We start from the raw sequence: 26859 nt of genomic DNA, 5'->3' as shown, positions 1-26859 counted from the left end.
TTGGGGGCAGGGTCTGTCCCTTCCTCCCTGACTTCTCTGCAGGGCCCAGACCAGGGTTTCCGGGAGGCTTTTCCCCTTCCCTCGTGCTCCTGTCCCCAGCCAGGCTGAGGTAGGCAAGAGTGACGAGGTTGCCCTGGCACCAAGTCTGGGCCTCCACTCTCGCTACCCAGAGCATGAGCTGGATCCTGGACCAGGGCAGCTGGATTGATTCCTCCAAGCATTAATTCAGTGCTTTGAGCCTCTGTCCCCACCATCTGGCTCCAGTTTGGCTCAAGGAGAAGGTGAGAAATTGATGAACTGGGTGCTCGGATCAATCAAGCCCTTGCAGGGAGCAGACGGCACTTTCCAAGAGTTCCTGGCAAAGAATGTCACGAAGGAAGCATGTACAGTGTGGGCAGGTCTAAGCGATGGTGTGGCTCCCAGGGACTAGCAATAGGGGGGAGTCGTTACCCCCCCAGGCCTGACGGGGCAAGGAAGGGAGGTCTTATGAGAACCCAGCCAACGCTGCTACCCTGGGAAAGGGGCCACCAGACACTGTGCCCTTAGGTGAGGAACACAGCCACTGCTGGACCCAGAGGGAGAGGGGAGCAAATACCCTGACTTTTCCCTGCCACCTCCCCCCATCACTTTCCTTCTCAGGCTTAATCAAGTCTGAAGTCAAAGATCGAATTGGCCTGGGTGACACAGTCCTTAGGGGTCAGCCCCTGTCCCGCACCCTGGAAGGTTCAGGGGCTCAGAGACAGGCAGAGGGTAGATGGGGAGGGGAGCTGAGAGAGATGCACAGCCAGAGCGCTGCTGGCGGCTCCCGCCCACCACTCTCCGCTGCCCCTCACCCCACCTCACCCCTCCTGACCCGAGAGGCCCTGGCTGGTGGGCAGATCGGGGAGTTGCCCGTCCAAGACTCACACTAACCCTCTCATTTTACAATCTGTCTCCTTGCTTCCCAGAATTTGGCAAATTTATTCCCTCCATCCCCTCCTTATTTCCTGCCCCTCCCAAGTCCACTGGAGGGGCCAAAGGGCAGGCAGGTCCAGGAGGTCCTCTGGGAAGAAGGGGCACGGAAGGGCTTCATGAACTGCTAGATGAAAGAGGGTGGAGGGGGAGAAGCTTCAGTCCAAGAAGAAGAGAAAGCGGGGGAAACAAATATTTCTGAGCCCTATTCTGTGCTAGATACAACATGGGTGCTTTCTTATCCATTACTCATTTCCTCACATTCCTCAAAACATTCCTGAGGTTGGTATCAGGGTTTCCATTTTAAGGATGGGAAGACTGAGGCTCAGAGAGGTTATGTGACTTCTCAAACATTGTACAGCAATCGATAGAGTCGGGATATAGACTCACGTCTGCCCGAGTCCAGGGAGGAATTAAATGAGGTATAATAAAAGTTGGTCTGAAAAGATGTGAGAAGGTTGGAATGTGGGCAAAGGCTGAACAGGATCCTACCCCCAGGGCCAGACAGAGGGCAGGAGCCTGGGTCAGTGGCTGGAGGGGAGCCAGTTCGCACAGTTTTGCTTTCGTACTTCTGGAGAATGTTCCGGGGGTGGGGGGGGTGGGCGGGGTGAGGGGAGCATCCCTGGTGCCCTACAAGAGCCATGTCTAGCTCCAGCTGCTGTTCCTGCCTGCAGGCTGTGAGCTACAAGGGGTCCCGGAAGGCTTGGGAGAGATTTTTTGATTGGAAGTCGGGGCTGGTAATCTTGGGCAAAGACCCTAGGGATGAGCTGAGAAGGCCTCGGGGGAGGGAAGGGTGGCTGTCTCCTTGGCTCCAAAGAACAATTTTAAGTGAGATGAGTTTCTCCCAGCAAAGGGCAAAGGAGAGACAGGAGATAAGGGAGTTCTGCACTGTGTATTGGGGGGAGGGAGGAGGGTCGGTGAGGTCAGAGGCCCAGGGACCAGCACCGTATGTACATGGGGGGTGGGATGGACTGGGGCGGGAGGCCCAGGACCAGCCCTGTGGGTGGGTGGGTGGATCTGTGGGCTGGGAGGTCTTGGGGCCAGCAGTGTGGGGGGTTTGGGGAGGGTGCGAGGGGCAGTCTGTGGGGCCGACTTCAGCTCAGTGCTCTCCAGGCCTGGAGCCTGGGGTGGAACCTGGTGTGGTAAGGTCCGAGGGGAATTGGGAATGAGGGAGTCTCAGCATAACTCTTGCCCCAGACTGAGGTTTCCTCCAGCTCCCTCTGAGTCAAGTCCTTCTCTGTCCTGGCTCCTAAAATGAATGGACATCCCTCCCCAAGCCGGACCTTCAGCATCGGATGGGCCATGAGGGTAGGGGAAAGGGCCTGGTGAACTTGTGTGTGTGTGTGTGTGTGTGTGTGTGTGTGTTTGAAAGAGAGAGAGAGAGGAGAGAGATCTCTTGGATCCAAACTCTTAAGACAGCCCCAGGAGTTGGGTCGGCCAGGAGGAACTGCCCTCCCTGAAATGTGGTTAATTAGAAAATCCAGACGAAAGCTGAGGGTGTAGAAGTAGTAAGGCTCAGACTCCCTGAAGCCAGCCTCTTTTACAGATGAGGAAAATGAGGCGTAGAAAGCAGAGAGGCTGGTTACGAACTCAATGGGCTTAAAGGAAGTCTCCCAGCCCCCCCAGGCCAGGCCCTCATTACATCCCAGAGGACTGGCAGCAACAGTTAAGGTTACCCAGGGCTTCCCTGGTGGCACAGTGGTTGAGAGTCCGCCTGCCGATGTGGGGGGCGCGGGTTCGTGCCCCGGTCTGGGGGGATCCTGTGTGCCGCGGAGCGCCTGGGCCCGTGAGCCGTGGCCGCTGGGCCTGCGTGTCCGGAGCCTGTGCTCCACGGTGGGGGAGGCCACAGCAGTGAGGGGCCCGCGTACCGCAAAAAAAAAAAAAAAAAGATTACCCACCCACGGGGACCCGTGGCTACCTCTGGTCTTAACGTCCATCGAAAATCTCATTTTCCCCATGTTAAGAGAGCATTAAATAAATAGCTCCTTCTCACAGAGCTGATGGGAGAAGAGAATGACCAAGAGCTTAGAACAGCATCTGACGCTTACTAAGCACAGGATAAACGTAGGAAGTGATAACGATGACGACCACGATGACCGTAAAAGATGCCACTGTTTCAAAGGGAACCACTGCTTGACATTGGGTCTGATCTTGTCCCGACTGTGCTGGAGCCACAGAGCTGGGCAGCCCATCCAGGGGGGAAGGCAGAGGCAGCAGCTGGCTGGTGTGAGGGGTCTGCCTGTCCCTCCGCATCGTGGTCCCCGGGCCCTGCACTTGCACGCAGCATACACTTCCTGGCCTCTGCTAGGAGGTTCCCCTGTGACTCATGCGGGTCCAGGCCCCTCATCCCGGCCAGCAGCACCATGGCATCAGCCTGGGAGCGCCCAAGGGCAGGGCTCCATCCTGCGTCACCACTTGCTCAGCCCAGCCTGCCTGGCCAGCGCCCAGCCCCGAGAGGGGTCATCAGAGGCGCTGCCTGTCACCTGGCTGCCGGCCTGCACGGTGTCCGCCTCCTGCCCCAGCCACTGGGCCTGCCGTGGACCGCCAGCAGCTGACGTGCACATCATTCTTCCTCTGGGTTGATGCACATCCTTCTTGTACTTTGCACAGCCACTCGTTTACGCCCGGGAGATCAGCTCTGCTCTTATCTCCATTTTTCAGAGGAGAAAACTGATGCAAAGAAACTTTAAGTGGTTTGTCCAGGATCACAGGGCTGGTGGGTGAGCCAGGCAGGCTGGCTCTAAACTCACGCCCTTTACAACCACAGTATACTGCTCTGAGGGGCCCCTTTCCTTCCTCCTCCAGGACTTGGTGGCCCAGGCTGTGTGAGCGAATGAATGACTTGGTTCCTTACCCGCACACTGTGCACAGCTCTCTGGCTGACCCTATTGCGGCATCATCGCTTCACGTGGGAAAGACCTCGCCGCCCGTTCTGCTCTATGATTTCTGTCCTAAGGTCGGCTTTTCTGTTCTCGTGTCTTTCCCAGATCCCGACTTCGTTACTCTATTTCTCCCGCCGCTCTACAACCCCTCACTCTTCACCTGTGTCCCCTCCCCACTTCCGGATCTGTACTTAGAGCTCCAGCGACTCTTCCCATTGGCTGTGGAGCAGACGTCTGTAAGGAACTGGCCAATCAAGAAGCCTTATTCTGCTCCACCCCCAGCACAGCAGGTTGTAAGTTCCCTCTGGGGCAGGCATTGTGAGCAGGGGCAGGAGTGCGCACGGGTGAAGGGCTTGGTGGGGAGAGAGGGACTCTGTCTAGAGAGGCTAGGCGTGAGGAGAAAGGGGTTCAAGGCAAGACAGAGTTGGGGCCACAGAGGCCAACCCAGCACTCCAGTCTCTCCCTCTCTCCCAGTTTTGAATTGCTAGGTCCTCCTTCTGGAGTGTGCTATGTATCAATACAAGGGATGCTACTTCCAGACCTCCAGCAATCTCTTCCTCACCTCCACTTCCCTCTGCCCAGCCTGTGGGCCTTAAGAAGTGGGCACGGACCCTGCTGTTTACTCGCTGGTGTTTGCTCCTGGGTCTGGCCTTGGTCCACTTTGGCCCAGGCCGGTGGCACAAGCTGGTTGGTGTAACAGCCCTTCCTTCTTCCTTGGCCAGGAGGCTGCCCCAGACCCAGTTCCAGGAGGGCCCTGAGGCTGAGGGGTTCATCACAGGGAGGGGCCACATGGAGCCCCACCCCCCAGGTCCCTGTGATGCTACCTATAGGATGGTAGAGGGGAGCAGAGTTGCAGATACCCACTGAGGCCAAGAACCCAACTGCCCCAGGTGATCTGTAGGTGCTGCCTGGTACTGCCAGGGCCTCCTGGCTGGGCTTGGGTTCCCGGGTGAGGTGGGGACCACACAGCTATGTGCTGCTTTAGTGGCAACACTGAGTGAGAGATGGAAATGCTTAGGGTGAGATGCTCTGCAAAGAGAAGTGACCTCTGCAAATCCTACCTGGCTTTGCAAACTGTGGTTGGAGCGTTCAAATGCAGTGGACCATGTTGAGGCAGGAGGAGCCCACTGGCCTGTCCTGGGCTTTTCTGTGGTATGAGTGAGTGATAGAGCAAGAATTTAGCAGCCAAACTGGGACCAGCTGCCTGCTGGCTGTACCAACCTTGAGAGTTATCAGCAAATCTTTAGTGAGTTTACCTGGAAGGTCTCTGGGGTTGTGGGGGCCTGCAGTGCGGCCCTCAATCCGTTCCCTCCACCAGTCCTGGGCAAACTCACCTGGGGAGGGAGTGATTTCTCTTTATGTATACTCCAGTCTCAGAAGCTGCCTTTGTCTCTGGTGCGTGTGTCATCCGGAACTGGAATTAGATTTGGTTATGAGTGACAGAAAAACCCAATTAATAGTGTTTTAAATAAGATCAACATTTATTTCTCTCTTACATAAATGAAGTCTGGTGGTATTCAGTCCAGGTTTGTTATGGTGGCTCTGCAAACATCAGGAATCCAGGCTCTTTCTATCTTATTGTGTCGCCAATCTCAAACATGACCTCTACCTCATGGTGCAACGTAGCTGCCAGAGCTCCAGCCACCGTATCAGCATTGCAGCCAGCTAGAAGAAGGACGTGGTAAAGAGGAGCATCCCCCACACACTGGAAGTCACATCCGTAATAAGTCACACAGAATACTTCTCTGTGTATCCTGTTGGGCAAAATTTAATCATATAGCTGCACCTAGCTTTAAGGGAAGACCAAAAAATGTAGACTTTAGTCTGGGTGGTCTTATGCCAAGCTTAAAATCAGGGATCTTGCTGCTGAAGAAGAAGGTGGAACAAATAGAATATAGCTAGCTGTCCTTTCCACAGTGTGAGACTTGAACAGAGGGTTCTGGGCAATTCATGATTACAGGTCCCTCCAGATAGCAGCCTGGCTGTGGGGAGTGGGGCTCTGCCCCTCCATCCAGGCTCTGTCTCCAGCTTCGGGGCTTGAAGTTCCCCTTAAAGCTGTGGCAGTAGCAGGGATACAATCCTCGTGGAGCCTCCAGCAGGGAGAGGATCAGTTTGATGATCAAGGCCAGCCACGCCATCCCAAAGAGGATCCACAGAGACACTGTGTTCTTGTACCACAGAGGGTAATTCCGGGAGGGGTTCATCCCTGGGGGAGAAGCAAGGTCAGAGGACAGAGATCTGGGAAAGTCAGGGCTATGCTCCCAAAACAGAAACAGACATACATGGCTTGATGTGTCTGAGTAGAATGTGGGAAGTCCAGACCGGGTTGAGATTGCTGGTCTTGTGGTCACCTCCCTTGGATTCTAGGAAGCCTCCCTGGATTAACTCCTAGGGTTTAGAAGCTAAAATTCTTCTTTGTCTTTCTGAAGGACTCTGTGCTCTGTCCCAGTGGTCCTCAAAGCTAAAATTCTTCTTTGTCTTTCTGAAGGACTCTGTGCTCTGTCCCAGTGGTCCTCAAAGTGGGGTCCCTGGACCAGTAGCATCAGCATCCCCTGAGAGTTTGCGAAAAATGTGAAAGACTGGATTCCACTCCAGACCTACTGAATCACAAACTCTGGGGGTGGGCCCAGCAATCTGTGTTTTGACAAACCCTCCAAGAGATTCTAATGCCTGCTCTGTGGTTGGCCTGTTTTTGTGTTTGGTTTTCTCATGTCTGAAGGAAGGGAGCTTTCCAGGAGCTTTAGGAAGAACATTCTCATCCTACATTCTCATCCCAATGCCCTCCAGCTGCTTCTCCAGCCCCGCTTTGCATGCCTCTCCCCCTTGAGTGCTGTGCTCTAGTCACTGTGGTCTTTCCCCCATTTCTCCATCTATCCTCTTTCCTGCCCCTGGGCCTTTGTACTTGCTGTCCTCTCAGCTCAGAACGCTCTTCATTTCCTTACCCTTCAGATCTCAGCTCAGACTTTACTCCCCAGAGACTAGACTGGGCCCCTGTCTCCCGCAGTCTGTATGTTACTTACCCTCTCTGGGCCTCAGCTTCCTCATCTATAAAATGGAGACAACAAGAGCGTCCACCTTCTAGGACTGTCGCGACCATCATATGGGTTCACATCATAAAGTGCTCAGGATGGTGCCTGGCATGTAAGACCTATAGTCAGGCGATTGCTTTCCTCGCCTTTGGATCCCCACACTGTGCCCCAGCACAGTCAGGGCTGGATAAGGAATGAGTAAGGGAGGGGACGGATGGAGGCTTAGATAAGCTGTGTCAAGAGCCTACTCCATCACTTAGCTCTTCCCTCTGTGCTGGAGGGTCTATCTTATCAGATCAGGATTGTTCAAAGGGCAGAGATCTGGCCTCTTATTTCTTTGACATCGTCTTCTGTCTCAACTCTCTGTACCGCTCACCCCTCTGTCCACCCCCTACCCTGTCCTGCTGGCCCCAACACAACCTCTTTTCCCTGTCTTCCCCAGCCCGAGCCCCTCTCCTGGGCCCCAGCTCAGGGATGAGCCCACAGCCCCGGGCCCGACGTCACTGCCTGGCGGAAGCTGGGATTGGATTAGGCTGATTGGGTTACAGGGCCACCATTCCGCTGGCGGTCCCAAATGAGATCAGCCGTGAGCCAGCTCTCTGCCCGTCAGCTCGACTTGCTTCTGGCAACGGAGGGGAGGAGGTGTTCTTCTCCCCTCTTATTTCATTGTTTTTTTAGCCGAAATCATAAGTGGCAGGAGACCTGGCAGCTGGCAAGGCGCTCAACGGAATTGCAAATGCATTTGGGGGAAGCGGAGGCTGTGAGCTAGGGAGAAGCAGGCGGCTGGGACCTGGGGGCTGTCCCGGCCACGGCACTGGGGCCAAGAGGAGCGACTGTGAAGACAACACACCCTGTGGCTGCTGACACAGGACAGTGGACACCCAGAGTCCAGGTGGTGGACCTCAGCACTCCCATCCAAGAAAGGGGTTTCGTCCTATCCCTGGAGGACGAGGAAGGCTGAGAGACATGGGGAAGAAGTGACGGTGGGTTGTCGCCTCTGAGCTATGGAAGATCTTAGAACATATGTGTATGAGGATCCCTGGCTTGGGAGTCTATCCTAGACCTGTCCTTGGCTTGCCTGCTCTATGACCTTAATCAACTTCCTTCCCCTCTCTGGGTCTGTAGATGAGGCAGTCAGGGGCTGGTTGTACAGGTTGGGCACTGCACAACCCTAAATGGTTGCCATTCACACAGAGCATGATGAGGATGGCACCCATGGACTGTTCCAGCTTCTGTCCTTGTCCCCCCTTGACTCTTATGACCTTTAAAAATGACAAGTATTATCATGTCACCTGCCCAGCTCCTCTGAAAACCATAAGTGCTTTCCTTTAGTCTTAGGACAGAGTCCAAAATCCGTGACTCGGCCTGTGAGGCCCTCTATGTGACCGGGCCCTGCTTCCCTCTCCACTCTGAGCTCTCCGCTTCTATGCTGGACGTGGGCGACCATGAAATACTCTTCCGACCAGCCCGGCCATAACAGCCTCAACCCAGGGCTGTGTGATCTACAGAGGGCAAGTGAGGGTACGTGTGGTCACTTGTCACGAGACACTGAGATGGGTGCAGAGGGAAAAGTGTGAGTAGCACATCTCTGGAGATGTGGTGAAGGGGACAGTTCTGCCTGTTGCCACTCGGTGGGAGTGGGCTGCCCGGCAGTCCCTCTGGACTTAAAGGGCCCTCGTAGGTTCATACCAGGCCTTCTCAGTCAGAGTTTTTGGCTGAAGGGGACTCTGGGGGCCCTGCGCCTAATACACCAGCTTCCCTGCCCTGCCAGTCCCTCCTCACTCCTGCAGCTGTGTGGATGTCTCTGCCGCCCCATCCCCCCGCCCCCCTGGTGGTGGCAGAGGCCTTGCTTCACATTTCCAGGTTGCCCATGGCTAGAGAGGCCTGCCCCCTCCTCCCCCTGCCCTGCCTTCCCTCAGGGGGCTGTGGGGCCTCTGGACATACTCACAGAGTGTGTCCTCAGTAACCCCATAAAGGTTCCTCCAGGTAAGCTTCTAGGGGAGCCTGCTGTCAGCTATTCCCATCTAGGACCAAACTTTAGGAGCCCTAGTGATCCATGGGCACAAAGAGACTGCAGTTGGGGGTCCCATTCCCTCTTCTCCTCCCCCCTCCTTGCATGGGCACCCTCAGAGAACAAGGACTTGTGGGTTTAGGACTATCACTGGAGACACATCCTGCGTTTCATCCTTTGAGCCCTGGGGTAAGGTGGGGGGCAGTCAGTGGAGGGGGCCAGCTGTTGCAGGAAAGCACTGAAGGTTTTCAGAGGAGCTGGGCAGGTGACATGATAGCACTTGCCATTTTAAAGGTCATGAGAGCCAAGGGAGGACAAGGACAGAGGCTGTACCATTCCATGGGTGCCATCCTCATCATGCTCTGTGTGAATGGCAACCCGTTAGGGTTGTGCAGTGCCCAACCTGTACAACCAGCCATGTGCAACAGCCCTGCCTAGACTAGGGAAACGGCAGTGGGAACAGAGAGGAGAGGGCATACCCAAAACTCATTCTCTGAGCTCTGAGGTGGGCAGATGTGGGGACGGCGGGCTCAGCTCTCCTCAGATACATCTCTCCTCTCTGAGGGTAGGAGTGATAGCATGACGCACTTGGAGGAAACTGTCCCAAAGCTTCTCTTCCAGAGCAATGGCCTCCCTTCCAAGACAGAGGATATCAGGAAGGGGTAGCATGACGCCCCTGACACCAGACCTTGCTTCCTGGGGAAGGAGAGGTTTAGGGAAGGGGACTTTGCACACAGGCCAGAAAGCACTGAGGAGTCTTAGCCATCACCTAGACCAGCCCCTCATTTTATAGACAGGAACACTGACGCCCAGACAGGGGACATGTGAGGCCGTCTGGAAAGGGGTAAGAGTTTTGGAGTCAGGTCAGAAGTCATACCCCACTAGCTGTGCAAAATCTCAGGCAAACGTCTTGGCCTCTGTGAGCTTCGTCCTTCTCCTCAGTAAAATGTGGTGACAATCATCACTCGTGGTTGCTTAATGGGCTATAGCTGTTTGTTACTTTGGTAGGACCTCATTTCAATATTCCAGGCTGGGTTCACATTGTTTCTGCAGGAGAGCAGAAGGGCAGCGCCTCCAACTCACTTTAGGGCCAGAGACCTGAAGGAGGGCACAGAGCCCCTTGAGGCCATGGCCACTGCTCACTTGGTGACCCTTCTGCGGGGGGAGTAAAGGGGGATGGGACTGGGCTGGGTGTCCAGCCACCCCTGCGCCCCGCAGAATGTCCCTCTGTTGCCACCTGCTGGGCAACTGCCACAGGTTTTTAATACAAGGACAGTCGCTTCCGGGGGCCCTTGACTTGACCACGATGGGTGATGACCGCGGATTAAACCCCACCTTGGACCCTCTGGACCACACAGCCCTTTCTTACTGACCAAGTTTGGAGACCAATTGTTTGGGGGTTAGGGGAGGCTGGGATTTTCTGATTCTCCCAGACTCTCCTGCCAGACCCCCTGGGCTGTGATGTGGGCTTCGTGGCCCTGAACCCAGGGGCATTTCGTGGGGCGGGGTGAAGTGGGGAGGAGAGACCCTGGGACAACGATGGACGGGGGAGAGAACTCAGGGTCCCCCTTTATCTGATGAGCTTTAAGAATAATAGGTGAGCCTGGGGAATTCTCAGGCTTTTCAGGATGGCCAGAAGTGTGGCTTACAGCCTGAGGCACAGGGTTCAAACTCCACTTGTCACTTTTTAGCTGGGTGACCTTAGCCCTATCACACCACAAAGGCAAGTTGAACCTGCCAAAGCCCGTGTCCTCTGGACTTTGGGCCCCTAAACCCTTACAGGGCCTGGCATGCAGCAGGTGCCCAGGGACACGGACGATGGGCTGATGAGTGGAGGGCGCCCCTCCCGCCTCCCGCTGGGGGTTCTCACCAATCACGTAGTCGCCGAAGCCCACGGTGCTGAGGGTGATGAAGGAGAAGTAGAAGCCCTCCACGTAGCTCCAGCCCTCCACGTGGGAGAAGAGAAGCGGGGGCAGCAGCAGGAAAAGCAGGAGGCCGGACAGGAGGGCGCTGGAGCCCACCAGCCACCGGGCCTTGGCCGGGTCCTGAGGGTGCACGTAGCGCCCAGCCCCCATGAGGCCTCTGCTCAGTGCATGGGGCCGGGGGCAGACAGCCTGGGGGCGTACTGAGCCGACGGCTGGGTGAGCGCTACCTCGTAAGAAGGGGGCCGCCTTTGGGGCCTCTGTCCCTGGTGTGAGTTCTCCAGGCTCCTGGACAAGGCCTTGGCTAGCTCCAGGTCCCACTGTGTCTCCCCACTGATGTCCCTTTATCACTGAAGACCCCCGTTCTGGGCAGTGACCCCAACCCCACCACACTCCCACCAGTAACCCCGATTCCCAGAAGGATCCCTTGTTCCCACCAGTGAACCCTTTTACCCACCACGGCCATCATCTTCTACCAGAGACTCTCCCTCCAGGTAGTGACAACCTGGCCATCCACGGCCCCGATTCCCACCACAGCCCCCCATTCTAGAAGTGACCCGTCCTTCGCCCCTGTTCCTGCAGCCCCCTCACCTTCCAGGTGACCCCTAGCATGCGGGCGCAGCTGTGTACCCCCTGCTGCATGAGATGCCCCAGTCGGTTGAGCACCACGAGGTTGAGCGGAATCCCCACGAGAGCAAAGAAGATGCAGAAGAGGCGGGCGCCCATCGTGCGGGGGCTCAGGTTGCCGTAGCCTGAGGCCAGAGGGGGACACTTCAGGAGGCCTTTCCATCTTCAGGGGCCCCCGTTCCTAACCCGCTACGGACAAGGCAGCTGGTATGTATCATGGCCTTCCCTTCCCATGCAGGGCGCTATACTTGCTCCCTCAGTCCAGCCTCAGCCACCTTTCCCAATGCAGATTATGCCCAGATTGACAGATTGGAAAACCGAATCTCTAGGGGGTGCTGTGTGCATGAGTACACACCACAAAGTGTGAGAATCCCGTCTGTCCTCGCTTCGTTTCCTCCCTCCCTGGGTGGGCAGAGGGATGTGGGAGAGGGGTGTGGGAGCCTGCAGAGCCTCCAGCCACTTCCTTCAGGATAGTTGTTAGTTTCTCATGAGTTCCCTCACAATGGGATATCAGCCCCCCATGGGCAGCAGGGACTTGCCAGCTTTGCTCATCACTGTATCTCCAGCACCTAGAACTATCTGGACCATACTAGGTACTCAGTCTTTTTGTTGAATGAATGGATGGGTAGCTGAGTGAATAAATGAGCAAGTTGGTGATGGGTTTTATAGATGACAAATGATTTCAGGGCTCAGGCCCATCCTGCTGGCCCAGAAGTATCTGTGTGCCGGTCAGACCCTGTTTCATTCTAGGGCTTGGAAAGTACAGCCCTCCCAGGGTGCTGGTCCTAGGGTAACAGGGGTGCCAAGGAGGCAGCCCGCTGCTGCGCCTCTCAGGACCCCTTCCTTCTGTCGTGAACTGTCCCACATGTACCCGGTCTCCCATCTCCCCTCTCCCCCTCCTTTCTCTGCATTTTCTCCGTGTGCATGTGTGTCCGTGTGAGTGTGTGTGTGGTTGGAATCAGAATCATGAACTTCCCTATTGACCACCTCTGAATGGCTGTCTCTTTTTTCCTGCCGTTTAGAATTCCCACCCTAAGGGTAGGTGCTGTTGGAAAGGGCAAGGATGGCCCCCAGCTGGGTTTTGAACTCCAACCCTGTGGCTTACTAGCTACACGATCCTGAGGAAGTTGTGCAACTCCTTTGCCTCAGCTTCCTCACCCGTGAGAAGAAGAAGCCTTATCCTTGGAGGTTGGACCATATGGACAAAATGAGATCTCGAGTATAAAAGTGCTCCTACGGTGCCTGGTACGCAGACCAGGCGTGTGGGGTAGGGTGGAGACCCCTTCCCCGGCCCTCCTCCCCGCTCAGAGCCGGCCCAGACAGTTTTAGGGCAGTACTGAGTGCAGAGAAGAGACAGGGACAAAGTCCACATCAGGAATGGTAGAGCTGGGAAGAGAGAGGCTGCGAAACTCTGAAGTAGGTGGGCCGGTCACGGGCCCAGGGCAGAGAGTGTAGGAGGTGTGGGGTTCAGAGATGAGAGACCCCCGCACATCTGGGAGACATGGCCCACAGTGACTGTCCATCAACATCCCCTCCTGCTCTGGACCTCAATAAATGGTGGTAGAGTGCGTATATTTGGAATTCGTTATGTCAGCATTCGTCGAGCACCCACTGTATGCTGGGCCTTTTACTAGACCCGGGGGTGTAAGGGTGAATAAACACCATCCTGCCCCAGCCTTCCGGGGCGCAGGGCCCATGGAGTCGAGGGGCCTCCCAAGCATGCTTGCTTCAAGGTGGAGGACTGCCCAAGCCCCGGGACAGCCTGAGATCTGCTTCCAAGAAGTATTATTTAAAGCCACAGGGAGAGTCCTCTGGGTGTGTCTGCCTGGCTCCACTCTGGGGAGGAGAGTGACTGGGAGTTTCCTGGGGAGCGGAGCTGGCTGGAGGTGGTAGCCACCAGTGGTGTCCGCCCGCCACCTGGTGGTGAGTCTGGTGTCATGCAGGCGCTCGGGCCGGGCGCCCAGGCAGGGTGCCCAGGCAGGGTGATGGGGCAGCCCCTCTGGAGTTATTTCCTGGGTGTCAGAGCCGGAGGGATCTAGGCCACTCTTCTTCCCCAAACAACAGTCCCCAGGCACCCACCCAGGACAAGTTCCACCTCTGCTCTCCTGAGGACAGGCCTAGAGATGGGGGAGGGAGGTCTAGCCCAGGGGTCCAGGTGTGTGAGGGAGGAAAGGCGTTGGAGAGGATGGTGATGGGGTGAGGGGGTGCCTTAGTGAGCTGTGGAGAGGTGGGAAGGGCCGCCTTCCCCAAGGCTGCGCACAGGGGGTCAAAAGGCTCTTTTTGGATTTCTGCCCCTCCTTCCTCCCCAACTTTCCCTTACCTCCCCTCTGCCCTCACCACTCCCTAACCCAGGCTGAGTGCTGGGTGGGCTTGGCTGAGCAGACCAGGACACTTACTGTGCCCAGCAGCATCTTTATTGCTACCCGGGGGGCCCTCAGCTGCCTGAAAGGCTGTGTGAGGCAGAAGTCCCCAGAGCAGCATTTCACAAACCTCCTGGGGACCTGGGTGCAATGCAGAAGCCGATTCAGCACATCTTCAGTGAGCCCAAGGTTCTGCTCCCAGGCGGTGCCCACGCTGCTGTGTCTGTTTACGCTCAGAGCCAGGAGGCCCTAGTAACCCCTCCGAAAGTAACTGGTGTCCTGTCCCTCAGGGGAGGCTGCCCTCCCCAGCCCCCCCTCCCTGGCCCCATCCTGCTCTTACCGATGGTGGTGATGGTGGACACGGAGAAAAAGAAGGAGCCCACAAACTCCCAGCGCCCCATGCTGGTGGTGTTGTCGAGGACGATGTCCCCATTTTGGTAGGCTTGGATGACGCCCTGGGGGAGAGGCTGTAGTGACCACCAGGCTCTGTGGGGCGATGGGGCCCCTGCACCCAAACACACACACACACACACACGCACACACACACACACACACACACACATACTCGTGACAATGATCCCAGCCTGTCTGGGGCTAGGAGGCTCTTTCAGTCCAACCAGGGGCTCCCCACGGGCAGGGACCATGGGGATAGCTCCTTCCCCTCTCTTCACCCCAGAACCCAGGTCAGCCCAGGATATCTCACTGGCTGGAAGAACTCCATTTGTTCTCTCCCCTGCTCACTCCTGTTCTTGCAACAAGCCCTGGTACATGTGGTGTATTAGGGGAGCTGAAGATAAAGGAGACATGACCTCAGTCTTCAGCAGGACAGAGCCAACAACTTAACTAACTTTGATACGGTGCAGTCCATGCAGCTTTAGGCACACAGGCAGTGCAGCTGCATGATCGCGGGTAAGATATCCAACTTCTCTGCTCCTCAGTCCCCTTCTCTGTAAAATGGGAGTACTAATCGCACCCACTTCATCGAGTCGTTGAGGGTTAAATGAGGTATTAGGTGTAAAGACTTAGAACAGTCTGGAACATGGAACATGGGAAAGGTTAGCAGTTGCTATCATCATCAATACTGCAAATATAACGCTGTTGGAATACAGGTAGGGAAAGTGTGCATTCTGATGGCGGTAGGGGCAGAAGGCTTCATGGAGGAGGTGATGTTTTAGTTGGGCCTTCCTTGAGGGTCGGATAGGACTGTTCCTGGTGGAAGGACGTTTAGGTAAATGGGGCCGCAGGAGCAAAGGCTGGGAGGGAGGACTGGGTCTGGGGTGTAGAATAGGGAGACTGCAAGGTAGTTGGCAGCCAGGCCATGCTTGACTCTGCCATGCCAGGGATGGAGTGGCAGGCATCTCCTAAGGTCACCGAGCAAAGGCGAGGCAAGCTCAGGTATGTGTGCTCTGTGGCAACTGGCAGCATAGAAGCTGCTGGCAGATGGGAAGGGGAGAGAGTCCTGCAGGGGTGCGTGATGGGGAGGGCCTGGGCTGCATCCTAGCACAGAGTGGCCCAGGAGGCACAGAGAGAAGATATTCAGAAGCCCAGGGCTCTGGCCTTATTTGGTGTGGGTAGTGAGAGAAGCATCTAAGAACTCTGTGAAGGTGTGTGGAGGTGAGGCCAAGGACAGAGATTTAGAACAGGTGGAGGAACAGGGCTGGGAGGAGGAGAACTGCTTGCTCTTGACCCTGTGGGAATTTGAGGGCCGTGGGAAGTTGCACTTACATGTCTGCACTCAGGGGGTTGATCTGGGTTGGAGATACCACATCCCTATTCTTGGGGATGGTTGAATCCACAGGGGGTTGAGGAAGGAGGTGAAGTGGGGGTGGAGCAGGAGGGCGTGGAGAGGAAGAGATGAGAGCCCCCCAGGGATCCTTGGGAAACACCCACATACACAGATCTGTACTGAGCTGGTACTCATGGTTGACAACCCCACTGCACTGGCTATGAACCTGTGCATTTGTATTTAACCTCTCTGAGCCTCATTTTATCCATCTCTAAAATGGGGATGATAATAATGGCACCTACCTGTGAGGTAGGTGGGGATGAGCCAAGTTAATACAGTAGGAACAGTGCCTGACACACAGTAAGCATTTACTATCATTCCCGTTGCCATCATTGTCACGTTCCTTGGGCCCAGGCTGCTGGCAATTGAAGTCCACCACCTTTTCAAGCGGCGTGTCACACAGCCCCCAGGACTAGGCAGTCGGGCTGTATTTGTAGAAGTTGAGATGTAGCGGGTGGAGGTGTCACATCAGATTCTTAACAGAGATAGTCCTTTCCCTGTCCAGCTCCAGGCCCAGCCACAGCGGCCCAGTCTCAGGGCTCAGGACTCTACCTCCAATCCAGTGCTCCGGTCCCTTCCCACCCGACACACTTCCCTGCGACCTTCTGGGGACTAGCTTTGGGCTGGTGACTCTGGCACACAGGCCTTGCCCTCCTCGCCAGAGGAGGCACGGGGACTGCAGGGTGGGGATGTCGGTCTAGGGGCGCAGCTGTCTGCACCCGCTGACCAAGCCACGGTCCAGGACGTTGATGCTTCCGCCAAATCCAAGCAGCACCGGGTCCCTCGTCGCCTGCCCAGAGTTGAAGGAGACCTCCGTTCATCTGTGAGGCCCTGCCCGGAAGAACCCTCGCCTGCCTGCCCTCCTCCCCAGGCCCCGATGGGTCTCCCCCACGCCCTCAGCAGTCTCTGTCCTCCGTGACCTCTGCATCCTCCCACCCGCCGCCCCCTTCAGCCCCTCCAGGCCTCCGCCCAGCGCTCTCTGCCGTCCTTGCCCCCAATTCTCAAATTTGCACCTGGGTCTCCGGTGGAAGGGGCCAAGGGTGCCCTTTCGCCCTTGGCCCTAGGTCCGACATCGACACAGCGCCGCGCGGTCCCAGGTCGACGCCCTCCTGCCACCTCCCAAGCCGGCCAGCGCGCTCTGTCCCTACGCCGCCCGTACCCGGTCGGCCCCGCCAGCCAGCTCTGGACCCCGTTAGCGCGCCCCTTGTCGTCCTCGTCCCCAGATTCGGGTGCGTGCGCCACGCAACTCTCTGGACAGGGAGGGTCACGCCCTCTCGCCCCGAACCGGGGACTCATGGCGCCGCGCTGCGCATTGCTCTCGCCGGAGCTGGGCTCTTTCCATCGGGGTCCAGCCCAATTCTGGGGTCCCTACTCGGCAACGCGCGCCTCCGTTCGTCCCCGCGTCTGTGCCCTCCACTTTCTTTTGGAGAAGTGCTCCCGGCTTTGCCCTGACCCGAGCCGGTGCGTGCCCTCTCGCCGCATGCCTGTGCACCCCGCGCTCCGCTGCGCCAGCCACCCCCCTACGCCCCACCACGCGCCCGGGCCGCCCCGCTCGCCCCTGACCCGGATCAGCGAGTCCAGCGCCGGGCCATCCAGACAGGTGAAGTTCCGCAGCAGCGCCCACTTGTCGCGCTGGAATCTCTCGCTGGAATCGTGCGCCGCGGGGCTCTCCAGCAGCCAGAACACGCCGGTGCCCAGTGCCAGGTAAGTCAGGTAGGCAAGCAGCAGGAGCCATGTGCTCGGCATCGCGCAGCCCCAGACCCTGCCCTCGGGCGCCTCCCGTGCTCTCCGCCTGCACTCAGCGGGAGAGGCAGGGAGGCCGGAGCCGGGACCCATGGACCAGGACTGAAGCGGAAAGGAAGGGCTAGGAGGGAACTGGGCTGGTCCGTTCTCTAGCCAACGCCTGCCTGTGCCCAGTTTTCTCAGCAGAGGAGGCGTGCTGGGGAATGGGACAGCCCTGCCCCACTCCCACCGGGATCCAATCCCAGGGACAAAAAGAGGCCCAGCTGTGGGCATCTGGCCCCGCCTCGAATGTGTGTGGAGTGCCCACCCCCAGGCAGGCCTAGCTCTGGGAGAAGGGGAGGGCTGCTGGGTGACCGCAGGCGCTGGGAGAGAAGGGGCCCAGAGCCTCCCAGCGTCCTGTAGCGAACAGTGGGAGGGACTCTTGCAGACCGCACGCAGGGTGAAGAGAAAGTGCAAGCGAAGTTTATTGTCCTGGGGCACTGGGACTATTGCCACGGACTTGCTGCCTGTCGGGTCCTCTCTGGGTCTCTCCCATCACTATCCTTTGCTTTATGTGCCCGAAGATGAGGGGCTCCAGCCAATCACCACTTGCCCATGAACTTGGGAGGCAAGAGGGGCCTTGACCAGTGGGCTTGTCCATTCCCTGCTTCTGAAGAGGCCCCCTCACTCCCTCCTCCACCCAGGATGGAGGAAGGGTCCAGGGTATGTAAAGAGTCCTGGGAGTCCTCAGTGTCTCAGGCCTCTCCTCTGTCTTAGGAAGTCCTGGGTGTAACCCGGGTCTCTTGCTGCTGTAGATCCTTCCCTAGGTGTCCCATCCGAGCCTCCTCTGCTTCACAGCCTTGCCTCAGTCCTGTCCAGAGGTCCCCAGCCACTTATGGGTCTGTCTTGCTGAGAGAGGTTTGCAGTCCTTGGTAAAGTTGGGCCTTGAGATGGACTGGTGTAAATCTCTCCTTTCCTCCTGGCCAGAGATGTCAGTCTGGCAGGAGAGAGACGAGGCTGCACAGGGTATTCCCAAGGGATGCTGGGCCTCCATGCAGGTCATTTCCCGGAAATCTCCTGGGATCAGCGGGCTGGTGTTTTCCCAGGGAGTGTTTGGAAAGGCTCTTAAGAGCCCAGAAGGGGTGATGAGGTCAAGGGGTGCCCTGAGGGGTTCAATAGAGGCCTTGCCCAGGAAAGTGGGCGGGGACACCCAAGTGTGCCCAAGCCTTGTTCACGGACAACTCTAGACCTGTAGGCAAGGGGAACTGGCAGACTTAGAGGCAGCTTGCCTACCCCTCCGGCTGGCAGCTTCCTGAGGGCAGACGTCCTATTTGCATGAAGATGGCTCCCAAGTCCCTGCCTGGCTCTCTCCCATCCTCGACCCTCCCTGCCAGCTGGTCCCATGGGCACTCGTCATACCCAGGTCTGCCCCTCATCATGGGGTTGTGGCCACTGGGTCAGGGTTGCCTCTCTGCTTGTCTAGTCCTTCCATTTGGAGGGCAGGAACATTCACTGTTGTTGCCCCAGAGCCTGGCCCGGTGCCTGACACACAGTGGGGGCCTGATAGCACGCTGTGCATGTATCAAATGAGGCACAAATAAAGTCGCCCTGTGTTTGCTGTCCTGAACGAGGTCTCTTGGGCGGAGGATGCAGGGAGGGCGATGGAGATTTGGCCACAATGATCCATGTCTAGATTCAACTTTCTCGGGTCACTTTTGAGGGAGGGGCTCTGGGACAACTGTGCACATCTTGCGCCACACACACCTGTCTCCCATCCTGTCTCTACCTCTCCTTTCTGTTACTTTCTTGGATGCTCCTGTCTCCTTTCTCTGTCCGGAGAGCCCCCGAGACCAGCTCTGGCTGGGAAGTGAGTGGGTTGGCAGAGGAGGAGGTGTGGCAAGAAATCCAGGGGGCATATGGGGTGACTGGGGATGCTGGGAGGGGCTTCTGTGGCCACTGGGGGGCCTCATGCAGAGATGGGAATCTTCTGAGGTCTAGGGAGCCCATTAGTCTCGGGGGCTCCCCTTTCCTTGAGGCCTCTGCTGAGCAGCCAGAGCTGGGAGCACCTGTGCAGAAGCAGGGGGCCCAGTGGGAGGACCAGTGCCAGCCATGCCAGGCCCAGGAGGATCCAGATGGCTGCCAGGCTCCGGTACACAGAGATGTAATGCTTGCTGGGGTCCGTGCCTGGCCGGGAAGGGGGACATGATAAATGCCAGAGGTCCGAGGGCACAGCCACCCCCCAGGTTCCACAAGGGCTCTCACCAGCCTCCCAATAACAAGGATCGGCAGTGGAGGTCCCTGGGGGAAAGGGTGATGGGTCCTAGACCAGCAATTTCTGAGGATGTTGTGAGAATTCACAGCAGCCTCACAAAGTATTTGTCTCCCCTGAATACCCAGGGGCTCTCTGGTCCTCAGTAATTACCCCCTGCGGACATCTCCCCATCCCCTGAATCCCAGCGGCCCCCCCCCCGAGATCTGTGACGCCTCTTTCTCACCGACGACGTAGTCCCCGAAGCCGATGGTGCTGAGGGTGATGAAGGCGAAGTAGAAGCCCTCGCTGAAGCTCCAGCCCTCCACGTGGCTGAAGACCATGGGCGGGAAGATGAGAACGAGCAGCGTCCCCAGGGCCAGGAACAAGGCCAGGCCCAGGGTCTGCAGTAGCTGGAAGGGGAGGAGTCTGTCTCTGAGTCCACTTGGAAGACCCAGGATTGTAAATTGCGGGGTGTGGGGGGGTGGGGGTGTGGGGTTCTGGGGCAAATTAGGAAGTGGGCTGGGCCATAGCCAGGTCCCTGCCCTGTCCTGCCCTGCAGACCTCTGGGATGGGGGTTGTATCTGTGTGTGTGTTACCTTGCCCAGGCCAGGGAAAGATTCGGTCAGAGGGATTGTGTCGGTGGGTCAAGTTGGAGACTCCTTCAGGTGTGGGGTCCACATGTACAGGCCCCCAGGGAACTCAGATCTGGGACGGAGGATGGTCATCGAACTGTCCCAGATTCCTCTGCACCCCTGCTTTCTTAGCGTGCCTAGCTTTGCAAGGAGCCGATGACAGGTGGGCACTGGTGGTGTTCAGGGTGGCGTGGAGTTTGCTTTTGGAGTTCTGTGCCGCCCAGATAGATCCCCCTTCAAAGAAAACCTTGCCAAGCCACTGGCAGGTGGCCTCCAGCCGGCAGCTCCCTCAGGGTGTATTGCAGCCTGGCCCAAGGGCACACCTTCCCAGGGCCTGATTGAGCCCAGGGCAGAGTCCTGGCCACGTCAGCGCCCACTGCGGGACAGCTGGGGCGGCCGGCACCTGCCGAGCCCCTCGAGGGGTGGACCAAGGCTTTGTCCAGCCTGCAACACAATTTAATTTCTCCTTCTGCCCAGTCCCTTTCTTCCATAGCTGTTGACCCCTAATACCATGCTAGCCAAACTCTTTTCTCAGTGTCAACTTCTGGAGGACTCCACCTGCAACAGACTCTGTCCCAGCGGGGCTGTGGGGAGGGAGGGGCCCTACCTGGGAGCGCCTGGGCTGGTCCTCCCACCTCTCCAGTGTGGTCAGGTGGGCATGCAGCCCCGTGCCCAGGTGGTTGAGGAAGAGCACGTTAAGCGGGATGCCCACCAGAGCGTAGAAGACACAGAAGACCTGGCCTGCCTCCGTGCTGGGCGCCAGGTTCCCGTATCCTGCAGTGGGAGGAGGGTGTGCAAATATGGGGAAAGAAGAGTTCAGAACTGCCTCCCCGACAGACTCTGGCAGAGGTAGGTTTCCCATCACCACTGTGGGTCGGGGCGTGGTGAGGGGAAACCCCTCTGCTCCCGTGAACACCCTTCTCAACCTCTTCTAGAATGATCTCTATTTGTAAGAATCCTGCTTGTCTTTGAAGGCCCATCTCCAAAAACACTGACTCTAGGAAGCCCTCCTGACTGCCACTCTCTTCCTCTCTACTAGGTGTGATCTCCCACAGTGCTTTGTGTCATTCCTATCTATATTCTACTTTGCCCTGTGCTCTTGTTTTTGGCTTATCTTATCCTTCTTTATTGGTTCAGAAGCTCCTTGAGAGCCAAGCTTGGGTCTGATCCAAGTTCATACTCTCCTACCTCCACTCTATCTGCTTTGAATGTCACCTGAGTTCAAGGAAGGTGTGTGGAACTGGACTTAATTGAACGGATATGGAGACCGGGGTTAGTGGGGTCTGGGGTTTCCTTGTGGGAGGTGGTGTGGGTTTTCTGGCTGAGGGGGTAGAGCAGATACTTGACCATATGCCCTGTCCCCTTGGAACACCGAGATAGCACCTGCAGCTGGGTGGACAGTACACGCAGAGGACTCCCTACCCCAAGTCCCTGCTTCTCTCTACCTGAGAGACCTTTGGGCAGGTCCAAAATACCGGAAAATTAATACATCCGGGATCAGCCCTCAACCAGCAGGGGCGGGAGTTGGTAGATAAATACGCCTGCTTCCTCTCCCCTGGCAGGGCTCTCCTTAGCTTCTCAGAGGGTCTCCAGCACTGGTGAACCCAGTCGCCCTAACCAGTCCCCTGCTCATTATTGCAAACTTCGTTGCCTTTTCCTGTCTCAATTTCCCACTTGTCCTGCTTCCCGGAATCGTCTCCTAGTCTCAGCACCTGCTTTTGGGGAACCCAAAGTTCAGCAGGGGCATTGGGGGTGCCCTTCTCCACCCTGACCCTTTACCTATGGTGGTGACGACCGTGCCCGCAAAGAAGAAACTGCTACCGAAGTCCCAGTTGCTGGGGTTGGTGGAGTTGCCTTTGGGGTTCACGCCCTTCACCCAGGCTTCCATGATGACCTGTTGGGGGGGGTGGCATGGGGTGGGAGGACGAGGGGAGCTGACGGCACTGGCTGGTGGCCAGGCTCTCTGCAGGGTGCTTCCGTGTTGTCTCACCTGGTGATATTCTTACTCACATTCCCATTTCAAGGAAGAGGAAACTAAGGCTCAGAGTGGCTGACTTGCCCAAGGTCACTGAGGTCCAAATTCACTGGCTGCTCCACTGGCCAGGGCTGAGTGAGATGCGCTGTGAGTGTGGCTGGTGGAGGGGAAGGGGCCTAAGGAGGCGGAGGGTGCTTACGGACTGGGGTGCAGGTGGGAGATGCCACCTACAGCCAAGAGGGTGAGACTCCATGGGTGGTCAGAACAATGGGAAAATTTCAGGTTGGATGTTCCTGGAAGGGCTTACTTGGGAACTTGAGGTTCGGGACCACGGGAAAGCCATGGGGCTGCCCTCCCATGGGGCTGATTGATTCCGGACAGAACCCGGCGCTCTCTGAGCTTCCAGGTGAGCTGGCAGCCTTGCTCTTTGCTGCCCCCTAGTGAGTCCCAGCCCAGGCCTGCCCGAGAAATTCCATCAGAGGCCAGGGCAAAGGTCCTCTGGGTGTGTGTGTGTGTGTTGGTGGCGTATATGTATGGTGTGTTGTATACATGTGGCGTGTGCATGGGTGCCGTATGTTGCATGTGTGTGCATGCTGCTGTTTACGGAACCAGAACCCCACAGGCTCAAGCCTAAGCCCCTCTGTCCCCGGGCCCAGCCCTCTTGGAGGTGGGCAGGACTCCCTCGCCTATCTGCTCTCCATCCTCCTCCCCTGTCGCTGTGAATTGTCCCAGGGCAGCAGTGCAGCCTCACCACCTGGTAGATCCCTAAAGGCAGGAAGGAGGCAGTGGGGGAGGGAAAGCTCCAGCCTCCAGTTCCTGTGGGAACCGTTTCCCCGCTGGCTGGGTGAGTGTGCTCTGCCGGGGTGGGATGGCCCCTGAGGGCCAGGCCAGTCTGGGTGTCCTGACACAGGCTGTCTGCTTCTCCTCAATTTGGCAGAACTGGCCTCTTCCCATGTGAACTTTGGCCTCCCCTCTTTCCCACACACCCAGAGAGGCCAGGACTGAACATTCCAGAACACACCCGTTCCCCAGAGACCCTCGCACGTGGGAGAAGCACTTGCCCTAGACCCAGCTGTCCCGTACTCCAGCCTGAGGGTCTCCATTCTGCCCAGGAGGGGCTGTGATGTCGGCGAGGGCACTGGGCGTGGGGTGCCCAACGTGGACCATCCATTCTTCTCTAAGAATCCACGCGTGGTGGGAAAGGCAGACGCAAGTCCCGGGACCTTGGGCAAGGCCTTGTTTCCGCATGGTGTCGGTCTTCAACACTGTTGTTACTACTGTTTATAGCTTTTTTCCTTCATGTCACCCTCCATATCCATGGGGTCCACACCTGTGAGGTTCACATCCGCGGATACGGCGGGCTGGCTGTCAGGTACTTGAGCATCCACGGGGCTCCAGGAAGCAGTCCCGCGCAGATACCGAGGGGCAACTGTAATCTGTGTTCTTTGGGAATCTTTCTGTTTTTTCCTTTTTTTGGCCACGCCGCGCGGCTTGCAAGATCTTAGTTCCCTGGTTCCCTGGTCCAGGATGGAACCCATGCTCGCTGAAGTGGAAGTGCATGTCCTAACCACTGGACCGACAGGGAATTCCCCTCTGGGAATCTTATCCTAGCGTTCTTCTGCCTCTCAGCTAGACATACCCTGGCAAGTGAGGGTCCCTCCCAAGGGGGCTGAGGACCTCTGGGGAGGCCTGGGGGTTGTTAATCTGTGGCACCTCCCTCGGGGCTGCAGTCCAGCCTGTGTCTCTAATTAGGCCCCAGCTATGAATCCCTCCGCCGCTCTCTGGCTCCTGGGTTTCGCCTCTAACCTGGGGCTGAGTGTGGAGGTGGGTCCGGGGCCTCCAGGGCCTCTGCCTTTTACCCCCTGGGTCTTGGGAGGCTCCTGAATCCTTCCCAGCCCCGATAGGGGTGCTGTGGTCCCAGCCCTGTGCTGCTGGGGAGCAAGGAAGTGAAGCCAGAGGCCGGAAGCCTCATTTCCTGGGAGAAAGCGCCTGGACAGGCCTCTCACAGCTCCGGAACGTTCTCTCATCTCCTAGGCCAGCCCACTTCTCGTCTCCTAGGCCAGCTGTTCTCCATCTTCAGGGGGAATTAGTGTGACCTGAAGGGCTTGTTAACACACAGCCTGTTGCCCCCACCCCTGAGTTCCTGATTCAGTAGGTCTGCGGTGGGGAGTGACTGGTGGCATTTGTAACCAGTTCCCAGGTGGTCCACACCTGGGACCACACTTTGAGAACTGCTGCTCTAGGTGGTATCCTGCCCCCTGCACTTATGCTAATTTTTGTGTTGAAGAGCAGCCAGGCTTGGGTGCGAATTCTGCCTTTACCACTAACTATGTAGCTTTGGCCAACGTACTCGACCTCTCTGTTCCCCAGTTCCCACCTACAAACTGGAGACAGTGGTAGAGATAGGTACTATAATTATGAGGAAACACATGTAAAACACTGGGCCCCAGGTGATGGATCAGGACTGGTCTGACCCCAGCGCGATGACCCTGCTCCCTGCTGTTCTGGGCACGTCGTAAACACTCAATACGCCACAGCTGTTGTGATGATTCCGCAGCTGGCTAGTCCCCTTGCAGCGGGTGGGAACACTCAACCCCCTGGTCTCCAGTGCATTCACCTTCCCCTCACAGCACCCTGGTTTTGCCTGGTTTCTGGGAGAGAGGGTGCTGGGGCCCCAGAGTTTGTACAGAGGGGCCCGAGCAGGGGTGACCCGCTCTGCCACCAGAGAGAGGCCCGGGGGGGGGCACCGTAGCTCAGTCACCCCAGCTGCTGCTCATCAAGCCTGGCTCCACGGCAGGCGTGGCGGCTGCTCCTGACCTTTATCTGTGTCTCCAACTCAACTGTGGTCAGCACAGGGGTGTGATCCGGGGAGAGGGCAGAGGGTGCAGCAGCCCCGGAGTCGGGGAAGGGGAAGCTGTAGGAGTGTGCGGGGCAGAAATGTGTGCAGCGTTGATAGCACTGACACACGTTTCACATTTATGCAGCAAGTGGCAGCTTAGAAAGCACTTTTAATCAGCTGTCAAATGTCTGCAGCATATAAGGTTATTCTTCTCTCCTAGAAGAGGATCAGAGAGGTTAAGTGACTTGCCCAATGTCACACAGCAATCCGGTTGTAGACCTACGGCCAGAATCCGGCACTAGGTCTCATCTGGCTCTCTGTTCCCACCACACTCTGCTTCCAAATAGGGCCTCAGCCATAAGTGATGGCTCTGGACCCGCAACAAGACCCCTCTTCTGCCCACCGGCCCACACCAGCATCTTCCCTTCACCTGCACAAACTGCTCCACGGCCTGCTGGTCCAGGCAGGTGTAGTTCTCCAAGAAGCGCAGCTTCTCAAACTGAAACTGGTCCCTGGACTGAGCCTCCGCCTGTTTCTCCAGCAGCTGGAAGATGGTGGCGCCAAGCAGCAGGTAGCAGACATAGGCCAGCAGCAGGGGCAGCACCTGGCCGCCCCAGCAGCTGCAGAGCCTGGTGCGGGGCATGGCGTGCCCAGGACCCTGCCACGGCCGTGGGGCTGGCTGTGGGTTCAGAGGCGGGAAGCGCCCGGGGACCTGTGCCCAGCCTCCTGCCTGCCTCGCCCTCCTCGGCACAGGTGTCCAGGGGCTGGGGAGTCTGTTTGAACAGTGCGGCTCAGCTTGGCTGCACTAAGTACCGCGAGTGCAAACAGCCCTGCCACCCCCCGCCCAGGCTTTTTTTTTTTTTTTTTTTCCATGGAGAGCAGCAAGTCAGGGGCAGGGACCCCCTCAGAGACCTAATGGTCCTCCTGAGGCCATCGTGTCTCACCTTCTGCCTCCAAGTTGGATGGGCGCTTTGGGGCCAAACCAGATGCTCCCCTTCACTCTGCCCAGGGCCCCTTGGCAGCCCCCAGCTTCTTACCCATGATAGCTTCAAGCCCTCAAGCTTAGGTGCTGGGGAGACATCAGAATGAGTGTGAATAAACCTTGTACTCAGTTGCCTTGGCTATGAAGTGGAGCTAGAAGGATGGACCCGCCTACTGGGGGAACCTGGGGATGCGGGAACTGGGTAGCAAATTGGGGCAAAGCGAACATACAAGTGACGGATTAGGAACCGTCTGAGGGTTGATGCTCCTAATCAATTGGATGCACTTGCTTTAGAGCTTTTGCTGAAAATTTTCCTTGCTTGAAACCTTTAGCAGGTTAGCTTGGGAGTTCAAGTATATTCAGAGTCCTGCAACCATCTCCACAATCAATGTTGGAACATTTTTATCACCTCAAAGAGAAACCTTGTACCCTTTACCTGTCACCTCTATTTGCCCATCCTGCCCCCTTGACCTCTGGCAACCTTTAACTTGCTGTCTCTGGATTTCCCTAGTCTGGACATTTCATACAGATTCAATCATACAATACGTGACCTTTTGTGTCTGGCTTCTTCAATTAGCATAATGTTTTTAATGTTCATGCATAGTGTAGCAAGTATCAGTACTTCATTCTTTATGGCTGAATAATATTTCATTGCACAGATGTACCAACATTTCACATATCCATTTATCAATTGATAGATATTTGGCTCCTATGAATAATACTGCTATGAATGTTCGTGTACAAGTTTTTTTTTTGTTTTTTTTTTTTTGCGGGGCTGTATGTTTTCATTTCTCCCCTGTATGTACTTAGGAGTGGAATTGCTGGGTGACATGGCCACTCTACGTTTAACTTTTTGAGGAACCACCAGGCTGCTTTCCGAAGTGGCTATA

At 56.9% G+C, this 26859-nt stretch overlaps 2 protein-coding genes across 4 annotated transcripts; both read right to left on the bottom strand.

Annotated features, from left to right (window-relative positions):
• Nucleotides 1-2875: 2875 nt before the first annotated feature.
• KCNK17 (potassium two pore domain channel subfamily K member 17) lies at nucleotides 2876-17561 on the bottom strand. Of its 3 annotated transcripts, XR_003796731.1 has the most exons (6): nucleotides 17132-17561; nucleotides 14123-14237; nucleotides 11387-11547; nucleotides 10744-10918; nucleotides 5330-6039; nucleotides 2876-5247 (listed from the first exon to the last, which is right to left on the bottom strand). XR_003796731.1 is itself a non-coding variant. In XM_029243134.1 (5 exons), the coding sequence occupies exons 1-5, from the start codon at nucleotides 17402-17404 to the stop codon at nucleotides 5732-5734; spliced, it is 1032 nt and encodes a 343-aa protein (XP_029098967.1). In that variant the 5' UTR covers nucleotides 17405-17561; the 3' UTR covers nucleotides 5296-5731. The 3 variants fall into 3 exon arrangements, 2 of the variants coding, with proteins under 2 accessions (XP_029098967.1, XP_029098968.1); XM_029243134.1 differs by lacking the exon at nucleotides 2876-5247 and having other exon boundaries at nucleotides 5296-6039; XM_029243135.1 differs by lacking the exons at nucleotides 2876-5247; nucleotides 17132-17561 and adding an exon at nucleotides 15811-16439 and having other exon boundaries at nucleotides 5297-6039; nucleotides 14123-14569.
• Nucleotides 17562-19213: 1652 nt separating this feature from the next.
• On the bottom strand, nucleotides 19214-25667 carry KCNK16 (potassium two pore domain channel subfamily K member 16). Its single transcript, XM_029243136.1, has 5 exons — nucleotides 25418-25667; nucleotides 21953-22067; nucleotides 20781-20947; nucleotides 19786-19951; nucleotides 19214-19474 (listed from the first exon to the last, which is right to left on the bottom strand). Exons 1-5 carry the CDS (start codon nucleotides 25628-25630, stop codon nucleotides 19257-19259), a joined length of 879 nt encoding a protein of 292 aa, XP_029098969.1. The 5' UTR covers nucleotides 25631-25667; the 3' UTR covers nucleotides 19214-19256.
• Nucleotides 25668-26859: the final 1192 nt, after the last annotated feature.

Source organism: Monodon monoceros, unplaced genomic scaffold, assembly GCF_005190385.1.
Source record: "Monodon monoceros isolate NGI ecotype Baffin Bay Population unplaced genomic scaffold, NGI_Narwhal_1 Super_Scaffold_3, whole genome shotgun sequence".
Classification (NCBI taxonomy): Eukaryota; Metazoa; Chordata; class Mammalia; order Artiodactyla; family Monodontidae; genus Monodon; species Monodon monoceros.
This window is presented reverse-complemented; position numbering and strand designations above follow the sequence as displayed.

Excerpts from the sequence above, each read along its gene's own strand:
- KCNK17 (XM_029243134.1), bottom strand. The coding sequence starts at position 17,404 with ATGGGTCCCGGCTCCGGCCTCCCTGCCTCTCCCGCTGAGTGCAGGCGG. Across the intron at positions 10,919-11,386 it reads TGCTAGGGGTCACCTGGAAG|GACCCGGCCAAGGCCCGGTG; the intron begins GTGAGGGGGCTG and ends GTGCACCCTCAG. Across the intron at positions 6,040-10,743 it reads CTTCGGCGACTACGTGATTG|GGATGAACCCCTCCCGGAAT; the intron begins GTGAGAACCCCC and ends CTTCTCCCCCAG.
- KCNK16 (XM_029243136.1), bottom strand. The coding sequence starts at position 25,630 with ATGCCCCGCACCAGGCTCTGCAGCTGCTGGGGCGGCCAGGTGCTGCCC. Across the intron at positions 22,068-25,417 it reads CCGTGGAGCAGTTTGTGCAG|GTCATCATGGAAGCCTGGGT; the intron begins GTGAAGGGAAGA and ends CCCCCCCAACAG. Across the intron at positions 19,952-20,780 it reads ACCAGCCCAGGCGCTCCCAG|CTACTGCAGACCCTGGGCCT; the intron begins GTAGGGCCCCTC and ends CTCCCCTTCCAG.